The 12,774-nt window shown below is 44.4% G+C and overlaps 1 protein-coding gene across 10 annotated transcripts in view; it reads left to right on the forward strand.

The window, feature by feature from the left end:
- PECAM1 (platelet and endothelial cell adhesion molecule 1) overlaps positions 1-12,774 on the forward strand; it is a 68,850-nt gene that overhangs the window by 22,180 nt on the left and 33,896 nt on the right. For all 10 annotated transcript variants that reach the window (XM_079796870.1, XM_079796871.1, XM_079796869.1 and 7 more), the window contains 3 exons: positions 2,736-3,029; positions 7,049-7,354; positions 10,768-11,043. In XM_079796870.1, the coding sequence (XP_079652996.1) occupies positions 2,736-3,029; positions 7,049-7,354; positions 10,768-11,043 (876 nt within the window). The remainder of the gene's footprint in view (positions 1-2,735; positions 3,030-7,048; positions 7,355-10,767; positions 11,044-12,774) is intronic.

The raw sequence follows: 12,774 nt of genomic DNA on the forward strand, positions 1-12,774 counted from the left end.
GCGACACCTATATCCTCCTGGGTACCTAATCCAGGACCTTATTTTCCACTCTTGTCTCAACCCCCATATTCGATCAAACAAGTCTTTAAACATGTTTTAAATAAAATATATATAACATAAAATTTATTTTTTTTATTAATGTTATTTTGTATATTCATAATATGCAAACATTACCACTGTCTAGTTCCAGAAACCCCCCTCCCGCCCCCGAAATAAGTCCTTTTGTGTCCGCTCAGTATTTCTCAAGTCCATCCCTTCCCTTCATTCCCACTGCACCTGCCCTCTCTCAGGCCTCCTCAGCTTTCACCTGAACCCTGTCCAAGCTGGTCTCTCTGCCCAGCCCACAGTGACCTTTCTAAAGCTCCAGTGTCATTCTGTCACCCTTCTCCTAAACACCCTCAGGACAGGACCCAGCTTGTCAGCCCAGCAGGCAAGGCCTTCTATTCTGGCACCTCCTACCTGGCTCTCATGGTCCCTCTGGCCCCATACTCTGGTTCCTGGAACTGTTTGTGCCCAGATTCATTCATTTGTCATGCCCCTGTGTCCTGGTACATGCTGTTCTGCCTGAGCACCCCTGTTCTTGGCCAGGTTAAGGCTTGGTTCAGGAGTCACTTCCTTCAGACTTTCCTTGGCCTCTCCTGGGCAGCCTTCCTCTTGGTGTTTGCATCACTGTATTCCAGTTATCTGGGTCTCCACCAGCCGGCGTGGTCCATGACAGCAGGATGATTTTGTATTCACCTTGTAAGCCCACCACCTGGCGCAGGTGCTCGGTGAATGTCTCATTGAAGGAGACTCCAACTGAACTTGGAGATATTTCAAATTCAAATGAGCAGATGCACCAGCATGCTCTATGCTGAGCACTGAAGTTCAGCAGGGACTCCATGCTTCATGACTCCGGGTGATTTTCCAGACAATGGTGTGTGGATTCTCCCTCTCCCCCTCCCCTCCCCCCTTTCTTTCTGAGTCATTTCCAGGTTGAGGGACACGTGGCTGGCTGAGTCATAATGTGTCATCTTCTCGGGAGCATCAGCTGATTGGTAGTTGGAGGCAGAAGAAAACAGGCCCCTTGGCTGTGGGTTTGAGGATTTGGCACTGTGGGCGCTGTACTATGGTGACTCTGTTACTTTGGACTCTTCTTCATCAGCCTTCATCTCCCCAGATTGAAAAGATCTGACATCAATAATATATATTGATTTCTGAGAGGGAGGGATAGGGAGAGAGATAGAAACCTCAATGATAAGAGAGAATCATTGATCAGCTGCCTCCTGCTCACCCCCATTGGGGATCAAGCCCACAACCCAGTCCATATACCCTGACTGGGAATCGAACCATGACCTCCTGATTCATAGGTTGATGCTCAACCACTCAGCCACACCGGTCAGACAGATCTGACCTGTTTAGGCTGTTTCACAACCTTGTCCTTCCATCACAATAGTTCTAAACCTTTTGGGTTTTGTAAGGGGATCTGTGGATCCGCTCTCTATAAAATTGCACACTTGCATACAAACGGAGGTGGTTCATGGCCTCCTAACACCCACTGGTGAACTTCCAGGGAGCCCAGGTTGTGAACAATCACTCTGTTGTGTGAATAGTGAGACCTCCAGTGTTATAGGCCGTAACACAGTTTGGTTATTCCTGGGCAGTTTATTCACAAAGAGCTAATAGTTCCCATTTTCTGTATTATCTTTAATCATCAGGTAAATATTTTTGAAAATTGTTTGGGTAGTATATTTGTTATCTATTGCTGCTTAACAAATTACCCCAAAACATAGTGGCTTAAGACAACAATTTATTGCCTCACACTGTTTCTGAGGGTAAGGAATCCAGGAGTGGCTTAGTTGGGTGGTTCTAAATCAAGGTCTGTCAGGAAATTGCAGATAAAATGTTGGTCAGGTTACAATGATCAAAAGGCTTGTCTGAAACTGAGGAATCTGCTTTTAAGCTCAGTGGCTGTTCCTTGGCCTAAAAATAAGGAGCATTAGAGTATCCAGGAGACTCAGTAAGTCTCCAATAAGCCTGCAACAACCTACTAAATATTATTACCTCATGGGGAAGCAGAGCATAGAGAGGTTAATCACCTAAGATCACATAAGAAATGATGAACCAGAACTTGCATGTTTGTCTGCCTGAATCCTATGCTTCCTCTAGGGGCCAAAGTGTGGCAGCTCATGTGCTACATATATCTTAAGGACGTGTTTTATTTATTTTTATTTTTAAAATATATTTGTATTGATTTTAGAGAGAGGAAGGGAGAGGGAGAGAGAGATAGAAACATCAATGATGAGAATCATTGATCAACTGCCTCCTGTACACCCCCTACTGGGGATTGTCCAGCCCACAATGGAGAATGTGCCCATCACCTTTCTCACTCATCTGCCTGGCATTTCCTTAACCCGAAAATGTAGGAATTAGACATGGTCCCAATGAACCTGGGACCTTTCAATCCGAAGGCCGACATTCTATCCACTGAGCCAAACCAGCGAGAGCAGGGGCAAGTTTTACTTGTCACACTCTGAAGACTGCCACCTTGTCTTGGTAGAATATGAGCAGCTTAGTACCAACTGTCTCATGCTTGGCCCACTGCCCAGAGTCATTACCCACTTGGCCGCTGTAGGCATGTGGGACCCCTGGACACTATACTGCGTAGGATGATGACAACCCAGTGTGGTAAAGGTCACCAGGACAATGCTGTTTCTCAGATAACAGGAGTCTTCCTTTCTTCCCTTCTTATTTAGCTTTTACCATCAACAGTGTCCACATGGTGATCCTGCCAAAGCAGGAGGTACAAAACGGGGAGAATCTGACCCTGCAGTGCATCGTGGACATCAGCACCACTTCTCATGTCAGGCCTCAGCACCAGGTGCTGTTCTATAAGGATGACGAGCAGTTTCACAACGTCTCCTCCATGAAGAGCACTGAGAGTTATTTCATCCCCCAAGCCCGGGTCTACAATGCAGGGATATACAAGTGCACTGTGATTCTGAACAACAAGGTGAAAACCACATCGGAGTACGAAGTGACGGTGAGAGGTGAGTCCTTGGAAATGAACGTAGCTCAAGCAGATGAAGCTGACACATGCAGTAGCAAGAACAGTGTTTGGATGCGTAGCAACGCTAGGCCTACCTGCTCACCCATCACCTTTCTCACGCATCTGCCTGGCATTTTCCCAACCTGAAAATGTAGGCATTAGACATGGTCCCAACATGCCTGGCTATTTCTCACCATCTTGCCTTTGCACATGCTGTTCCCTCTCCCAGGAATACCCTTCTTCATTTCATCTCCTCATGAATTACTATTTCTCCTTGAAGACTCAGCTCAATGATTTTTTCTCTGACACGTTTCCAGACAAAATTGATCTCCCCCAGGGTCCTCACAGCTCTTATGCTCTCTCTACATTCAATGGCGTTTGTATAAAGGTCATTGAGTCAAGGTTTGACACTGGATTCTGTAGTCAGTCTGCCTGGATTCCAATCTGGGCAAGTCCCTGAACCTCTCTAAACTTTAAAATTCTCATCAGTGAAATGAAGATAATAATAATACCCAGCTCAGGGAATTTTGAGAGGATTAAAAGATACCTGTGGGTAAAGGGCTTAGCCTAATACTAGCACATAATGAATGCCCAGTAAATGGCATTTACTCTTTTACTCGATATTGCAACTATTTCTCACTCATGTGTCTGCTTTTCTGGACTGTGAGATCACGAGAAAAGAGGTGGTATTTGGTCTATTTTTGTATCTCAAACAAAGAATCTGGCTCATAGTAGGCCATCAATAAATGCTTGTGAAATAAATTAAACAGATGAAAAGGGGAACTAGGAGTAGATGGAGAAACAGGAGAGAAATCATTGTGGGAAATTTGGGTTCAGAGATATAGGGTTTAATTAATTAATTAATTTCCTCAAGAAACAATTCCCAAGGCTGCAAGTCAGGAAAAAAACAGTGCAAGACATGAACGTGCATCGGGCAGGCCCCAGCTCCAGAGGCAATTGCAGTCTGGCGGGGAAGGAAGACATTTACACAGATAATTACAGTCCGATAGCTATAAGATCTGAGTGCCTGGGGAGCACAAAGGCGGGAGGAAATAATTCTTCCTAGAGAACTTTGAGATGTCTTCCTGGAGGGAGGGACATTGGGTCCAGATCCAGAAGATCATGTAAGAGTTTGCTTGATGGTGAAGTGGGACAAGGGACAAGTAGTATCAGCGTGAAAGAGCAGAGGCTGAGAAAGAGGGGAGTATCCCAGCAGAATGCCCAACCTCTTGGGATCTTCATTTCCTGTCCCTAAAATAGAGATAACTACTTAACAACACGTACCCTTGAAGGATTATTTTGTTTTAAGGATTAAATGAATAGTGAATGAAGTGTGCTCAGTAACCAAGTGTTGAATGAATGAATGGCCCATCATGTATGAGGTACTGGGTCAGGCCATCCTTAGAAAAAAATAACCCTTACAGCAAACAGGAAGCAGGAAGAACCAGTGGTTAAGGGTCTGGTGGCATTTTCCTTTCATAAGTATGCAATCTCTGATCACTTTCTTTTCTTTTCCTTTTTTTTTTTTAATTTTTAAAATTGATGTGCCCTGGCCAGGAATCGAACCATGACCTCCTGGTTCATAGGTAGACGCTCAACCACTGAGCAACACCAGCCGGCTCTGACCACTTTCTTGTCTACCTTTGAGACTCACATGGGAGAACATGACAGCCTCATCCTCCAGGCCAGTTCCTCCATAGGTGTCGGGCATCTCTTTGTGTCACCAGGGGCAACAGCCACAGAAATGCAAACCAGCCCTTCTTCATCTCCACTGAGGACAGGGGAGGAAGCAACATGTCTGGGCATTTACATTAGTGACGAGGAAAGAGTGGTCGATCAAGAGTTTTGGAAATGTCTGTCGGAAAGAAATGTGCCAGCAGGCTTTAGAAAGTTAGGGTACTTTTTCTTAAAACTTGGATGATTGAATGGACAGAGTAAATTCAGCCCCATGCTTGCTGACAGCTGCTGCCATAACTCATTTCTGCATTTTTGTGCTTTTGTGGTCAGGACAGTCATTCAGACTATCATTACTTCCAGTAATAAGAACTACCATTTACTAGGCTCTCATGAGATAAACGGTTATACGTGCTTGACACACATTTCATTTTACTCCTGCAATAGCACTGGGAGAGAAGCATAGTTCCTCCGTTTACAGGAGTGATCCCTGGGGCTCAGAGAGGTTGAGTTTCGTACTTCATCAAAGGCAAAGCTGGAGTTAGAACCAAGATCTATTTGACTCTAAGTCGTGATTATTATGCTAGGTCTTCGAGGTGGACTAAAGGCAGTTGATCCATTCATTAAACATTTATTGAGTTTTTACTCTGAGCCAGGCCCATGAGCATCCAGCAGTGAGTAAGACATGGTCCCTTCCCCTGGGGAGCTCGGTGTGAAGCAGGGGAACACTTTCATAACAGCTGCACCACAGGTAGCAGGAGTGGTATGAATACAGTCCAGGTCTTCTTCCCAAGCAGACAGCCCTCCATCTCCAAACTTGGTGGGTCAAAAAAAAAGATCACTCTAGCCAGTTTGCTCAGTGGTTAGAGTGTTGGCCCATGGACAATAGGCGGCTGAAGGGTCATGGGTTCGATTCTGGTCAAGGGTAGGTACCTGAGTTGCAGGTTCAATCCCCAGCACTGGTCGGGGCCGTGCAGGAGGCAACCATTCGATGTGCCTTTCTCATGTCGATGTTTCTCTCTCTCTGTTTCCCCCCCTCCCTTCTATTCTCTCTAAAATTTAATGAAAAAGATATTCTCGGGTGAGGATTAACAAACAACAACAACAAAATTCATAAGAGTCATAAGTGACTGGGTGAGGTGGCACATCCAGGAAGAGTCAGGTTTAGGATGCAAGCAAGTCTGTTGGACTCCAAGATGAAGTTCATGACCACAAGACCATGGGGGCTGGACAGGACATCTAATCTCAGCCAGGTTCTCCCAGCTCCCCCTAATCTGACCTGGTTCACCACTCAATGTATCTTTCTCTCCACCCCTTTCTCTGTTCTAGACCCTCCACTCACACACCTCAGCCCGAGCAGTTGCCCATGTGCAATCCTGTTCTTAGCCCCCATCCCACAACATCTGCCCAAATAACACCCTTCCTTCAAGATTCCCCTCAGACCCTGTTCCTTTCTAGCATTTTCTCTGAACCCCCAGGCAAAGAGACCCTCCTCCTTTCCCGACTTCTCCATCACTCATTGTCTCTGCAGCACCCTCTGATGCTCAGTTATTTTCAGCTTTGCTTTTTAACTGGGAGGCCATGCACACTCCTCTTTCCCTCCCCTCCTATACCCCAACCTCTGGCTTTGGAGTCAGATAGACCTGGAGTCTAATCTCAGCTCTGGGGGCTTGATAACTATGAGCTTTTGGATGAGCCTTGAACTTCCCTGAGCTTCACCTTCTTCATCTGTAAAACGGGCATAGCTTTATCTTTCATGCTCACCCTGGAGGTTTATTATGAGAATTACATGGGGTTATGAATATAACAACAACCACAGTAATACTAATGAATACTGGCTGGGCTGTTTTGTTTTTAACTGTTTTCTTGGGGAGACTTGTTTCCGCAATGGGATTCTAAATGTTGAAAGCACCAACCACATCTTCAGCATATTTTGTACTTTTCAAAGCACCTGGTGTAGTGCTGGACACATACATGCTCAATAATTACCTGGTAGGTAGCACTGGGTGTTCTGGGAATTTAAAAAAAAGAGAACTCTTATTATTAATTTTTAAAAATATTTTTATTGATTTCAGAGAGGAAGGGAGAAGGAGAGAGAGATAGAAACATCAATGATGAGAATCATTGATCGGCTGCCTCCTGCACACCCCACACTGGGGATCGAGCCCACAACCCGGGCATGTACCTTATTGGGAATCAAACCGTGACCTCCTGATTCATAGGTTGATACCCAACCCCGAGTCACACTGGCCAGCCAAGAAAAGAACTCTTAGATGGGTCAATCACATTGACTCACTTGTGCCATTCAATCAAACTGATACTAATGGGCTTTCTCTTTCCCCAAAGGAGTGTCCAGTCCCAGAGTGACACTGGACAAGAAGGAGGCGATAGAGGGCGGGGTCGTGATCGTCAATTGTTCTGTCCCCAACGAAAAGGCCCCAGTACATTTCACAGTTGAAAAATTTGAACTAGAGGCAAAAGTTATCAAGCAAAAAAGAGAAAAAACTTCTCAGCACCAGAATTTTGTGACGCTGGACTTCACAGTGGAGGAACAGGACCGTGTGATCTATTTCCTCTGTCAAGCCAGCATCGTTTCTGGGAGACACGTGGAGACCTCTGAGACCACCAAGAGCGATCATGTCACCGTGAGGGGTGAGAGTTCTGCTCCTTTTTTTTTTTTTCTATTCTTTCTGGCTTGCTGGTTTGGTATGGGGAGAAAGAGCCCAGGATTGGAAAGGGGCTGGGGACTTGTGCCTGGGCTGCTATTCTCAAGACTGTTCGTAATCACTTTAGGTTCATAGTTTTCAAACTTAAAAAAAATATTTTTATTGATTTTAGAGAGGAAGTGAGAGCTAGAAATACCAATGATGAGAGAGAATCACCGATCGGCTGCCTCCTGCACAACCCCCACTGGGGATTGAGCCTGCAACCCGGGCATGTGCCTTTGACCAGAATCAAACCTAGGACCCTTCAGTCCGAAGGCTGACGCTCTATCCATGGGGCCAAACCAGTTAGGGCTATAATATTCTTCTGATTAGACTTCATGATGTGGGTTAAATTTTCAGAAAATACGGTATGATATCTATAATAATAAAAGTGTAATGCTAATTAGACTGGACGTTCTTCCGGACGACCTTCTGGACAAATCCAGGGCTACGAGGGAAGCCTGGGTCTCAGGTGCCAGCGGGAAGCCGGTGCCGGCAGCCGGGGGAAGGAAGGCCTACTCTTGCATGAATTTCATGCATCAGGCCTCTAATAAAGTATAAAGAGCTCAGCCCTGGCCCATGTGGCTCAGTTGGTTGGGTAACGGTCCACGCATCAAAAGGTTGCTGGTTCAGTTCCTGGTTGGGGCACATGCCTGGGTTTCAGGCTGGATCCCTGGTGGGGGTGTGCAGGAGGCAGTTGATAGATGTTCCGTTTTCACATTGATGTACAACTATCCAAGAAAACCACTTGTGTGGTCCTCTAGACTTATTCCGATTGTAGGTTCATGCACACACAAAGGTTTTTCCTTTGTTTTTACAGAAAAATAGGACTTGTCAAAGCATTTGATAACTTTTACTTAACTTAATATGTTATGGATTTTTGTCCATATCAGGAAAGGTAGATCTACATCATTTTAGTACAGCTCGGAATCCTATTGGAGAGATGTGCCATAATGTATTACCTTTTTCTATTGATGGACATTTAGGTATTTTCCTAGTTTTTGCTATTAAAACAATTTTGCAACAGACATACTTGCACTTAAAACTTGTGTATTTTTGCAAGTATTTTATTATTATTATTATTTATGGGGTTGACTCCTAGTAGTCAAATTGTCGATTGAAATGTTTTGTGCATTTTCAATATTGATAGATATTGCCAAAGTGCTCCTCCAAATGGTTGAGCTATCACCGTTGTTGTGATTTGTATTTCTTTGGTCTCCAGTGAGGTTGAATAGAGTCTTTATGTTTATTGGTCTATTACATTTGCCCCCATAAACTGCCTATGTGTATGCACTTTGCCCATTTTTACTGTTTCTTGTTGATTTATTTGAGCCCTTTATAAATTAAAGGAATTAGCTCTTTGGCACCATGCAAATATTTCCCCCTGTTTGTCATTACTTTTTAAATATATAATATGTTTTTATTGATTTTAGAGAGAGAAGAAGGGAGAAGGAGAGAGAGAGAAATATCAATTAGCTGCCTCCTGCACAACCCCCACTGGGAATGTAGCCTACAACCTGGGCATGTGCCCTGACCAGGAATTGAACTGGCAACCCTCTGGTGCACAGGGTGATGCCCAACCGAGTCACACTGGCCAGGGCTGTCATTGTTTTTATTTTATGATTTTTAAAAAAGTTAATAAATTTTTATTTAAGGAATGTCACATGTTCTGAGTCCTTCTACTGCCTTAGTTTGAGTCTTAATCGTCTTAATCTCTTTTTTGCTCAATCCACTTGTCATTTCAGTCAATCCACAATTCTTTTAGTTGAGCTTCTTTATATGATTTTTTTCAATGCAAAACATTTAATGTTTAGTTAATCAAATGTATCCATCTTTCTTCCTTATGATATCTCAGTTTTGTGATTCACACCTAAAGTTCCTTCATACTCCAAGATTATTAAAGAAAAAAAATGCATTGATGTTTTCTCTTATTGTTTCTGTGGTTTAAATGTGTTATTCCCCCCCACCCCCCTGCGTTTAGGCCTCTGGTGCATCTGGAGTTAATTTGAGCATAAGGAAAAACCCTTCAGTTATTGTTGAGCTACCCCAAGGGGCACTTGCTGAGGGTCCTGAAAGATGCTCTCCCTTTTCTAACCTTTACTCAGGAAAAGACTTTTTTTTTTAAATGTTAGCTTTCTTTTGTGAATTTAAATGGCTTTATAGTTAAAAAGCTAATGAATATGAAAATATTAAACCACTCTACATTCACTTTTGGCATTTAAAAAAAATATTTCTTATTGATTTTAGAGAGGAAGGGAGAAGATGAGAGGGATAGAAGCATCAATAATGAGAGAAAATCATTGATCGGTTGCCAGCTACAGGCCCCCTACTGGAGTTCAAGCCTGCAACCCAGGCATGTGCCCTTGACTGGAATAAAACCCGGGACCCTTCAGCCCACAGGCTGACGCTCTATCCACTGAGCAAAACCAGCGAGGGCCACTTTTGGCATTTTTAACGATCCTATCTGTACATACTCTCTATGCTCTGCTATTTTTTAGCAGGAGCGAAGGAAGGCCTAGCCCTGCTTCCCTTTCTGTCTCCTGGAGATTCCGCACCCTGGTGTCTGACACATATTTTATTAAGACAGTGTTTTCAAACTGTGAGCCATGAAATCAATTGTCAGTTACAACCAACATTTTAAAGAAAGAAGTAGAACACACTGTTTTTGCATCTGATTATTTAAATATTTATTTTCATGAAACAGCACTGTCTACACCATTGTCATTTTTGAAAGCTATGGACTGTTTATGTTGAAATCACAGAGTTGTGTGAAACAGCGAGAGAGGAACCTAGATAATCCTTGCTGGGTGAGGGAAGAGTCTGTTCCTAATGACTCTTTATTTCTGAGGTCATTTGAAGAAGGTTCTGCAGATTAGATTTAGAGACGATGGTTTAGCCTTTGGGAAGTTCAAGAAAGTTAGAGAATTGCAATTAAGAAGGTTGAGCCCTGACCAGTTTGGCTCAGTTGATAGAGTGTCAGCCTATGGACTGAAGGGTCCCAGGTTCGATTCTGGTCAGGGGCATGTACCTTGGTTGCGGGCACATCCCCAGTGCGGGGTGTGCAGGAGGCAGCTGATCGATGTTTCTAACTCTCTATCCTTCTCCCTTCCTCTCTGTAAAAAATCAATAAAATATATTTTTTTTTTAAAAGAAGAAGTTTGAAGATGCAAGAACGAGCGAGAAGGGAGGGAGCCTCAGAGCAGCCTAGTCAAAGTTGTTTGAGAAGACAGGTTGAGTTTGTTTTTAATTAATAAGGAAAAATAGTGGTTGGCAACAAAAAGAGCAGAGAAGAGGAGGAAGTGCCCCTTTCCCTCACCCAGGCTTGAACCTGAGTCCAACCAGCTTGTCCTCTCCTTGTAGAATCCTTCTCCAATCCCCAGTTCTACGTCAACCCCGCGGGGGTGATCATCGAAGGAGACCAGCTGCACATTAGGTGCACCATTCAGGTGACGCACATGGCCCAGGCATTTCCAGAAATCATCATCCAGAGGGACAAGACCATTGTGGGGCACAGCAAGCAGGGCAATGAGGCCACCTACTCAGTGATGGCCACAATGAAGGAGAATGGCAACTACACGTGCAAAGTGGAAACCAGCCAGATCTCCAAGGTCAGCAGCATCGTGGTCAACATCACAGGTAGGGGTGCTGCTGGAGGGTGTCAGCCTATTGCGGGCTCAAGAAGCAACTGTGCTGGAATCTGGGATGGCCAGTGACGCTGATATTTCTACTCCTGCTTGTCCGAATGAATGTACTCGGGCGGGGGTGTGCTCGTGGGGAAAAGTCAATGCAGAGCCAGTAAGCAGTTAGCTGTGGTGGTTGAGGGTGCAGATTCTGGCATCAGATCCCAACCTTGCCACTCACCGCTTCTGTGACCTCGGGTGACTTACTGAGTGCCTCTTGGCCACAACTCTATGAGATGAGGGTAATGACAGAGCTCACCGCTAGGACCCAGTGAATGTTAGCTAGTGTTTCTATTATTAGAGCACATTTATCTTTCCTCTGTGCCAAGCACTGTGCTAGCGTACCAGACAGGCCCTACGACAGGGTCAGGCGTGAGAAAGCATTAGCAAACTCACAAATAATGGTAACAGTTCCTCTTTGTTGAACACTGTGTGACTGGCTTGCATACTTTCTGATTTCATGGTCATAACAATGCTATGAGATCTGTGTCATGATTGCAGTTTTATGGATGTGGACTCTAGAGTGTAAGCTGATTAGGGCAGGAACATTCCCTATTTTATACAGTGCCTGGCACACAGTAGGAATTCAAAACTTATTTGTTGCATGAACACGTGAATATAGGATGAAAGTGTCTCAGAGAACAGAGTCAGCATTTCTTTCTCTTTCTGATGTCATGAACAGATATTTATTTTATTCTCGAGAGTCAGCACTTCTTTGCTCCCAAGTGAAGGTGTTCATTTCTTCATTTGTTCATTCATTTACTGAAAGCCTCCTGTGTGTTAAGCATTGAGTGTCGCAGCAACAGTCGCCCAGTATCATAGGTAAGCTGCCAACACCCCAACTAGGTGATTGGCATGTGTGCTGGGTCCTGCTGGTCTGTAGTGTGTGCTAGCAATTTAGTTTATTGTTGATGATGACAAATATTTTGAGGCACACAATGTTTTTCACTGGATACGACATGTCTTATTTCATTAGAGAAAAGTATTCAATTCAACATATATTGAGCACCTTCTGTTTTTCTGGGCAACCTGTTGGGGATAGAGAGCTGACTAACGTCAGGCTTTGCCCTTGAAGAATTCACAGACATAAATAGACCTTTAGAACGCAATGCAATGCAATGCAATGAGGAAGTCAGTAAAGGCTTGGCCTATTGCTGTGAGAGCAACAGGGACCAAGTGGTGAACATATGGATTGTTTCACCAGTTAGAGAAGCAGCCTTCTCCCTTGGGCCAGGCTACTTTAGGAAAGCATACGGCATCGTTGGACCATAAGTTACTATTGTAGCTGATCACTTACATCCAGATGTCTGTGTCATGCAGGGCATGTAAGTCATTTGGTGAATCAGGCTCCGTGGCACCGGAAAGCCAAGTGTTATGCCCGGTCTGTCCTTTCATGCCCTCAGCCTGCGTGCACTGTGAGCCTGAGCTCCCTCCTTTCCATGTGGCGCTGACCCAGCCACCTCAGGACTGGCAGGCAGACACCCCCATGTTCAAATTCTACCAAGCCTTTGGGAATGTCAGCAAGCCCACTTAATGCATCTGGTTTACCATGTCCCTGCTACTATCAAGCCTCACTGTAAATGGCTCTATATAGTAACATTGGAGGCGCAAAATGATTTTGTGAACATAAAAATCATTGGATTTGTCATTTGTCTTTGGATAGAAAAAAGGTTTCTTCCACCCCCCA

The sequence above is a fragment of the Cnephaeus nilssonii genome, assembly GCF_951640355.1.
Source record: "Cnephaeus nilssonii genome assembly, chromosome: 19".
Classification (NCBI taxonomy): Eukaryota; Metazoa; Chordata; class Mammalia; order Chiroptera; family Vespertilionidae; genus Cnephaeus; species Cnephaeus nilssonii.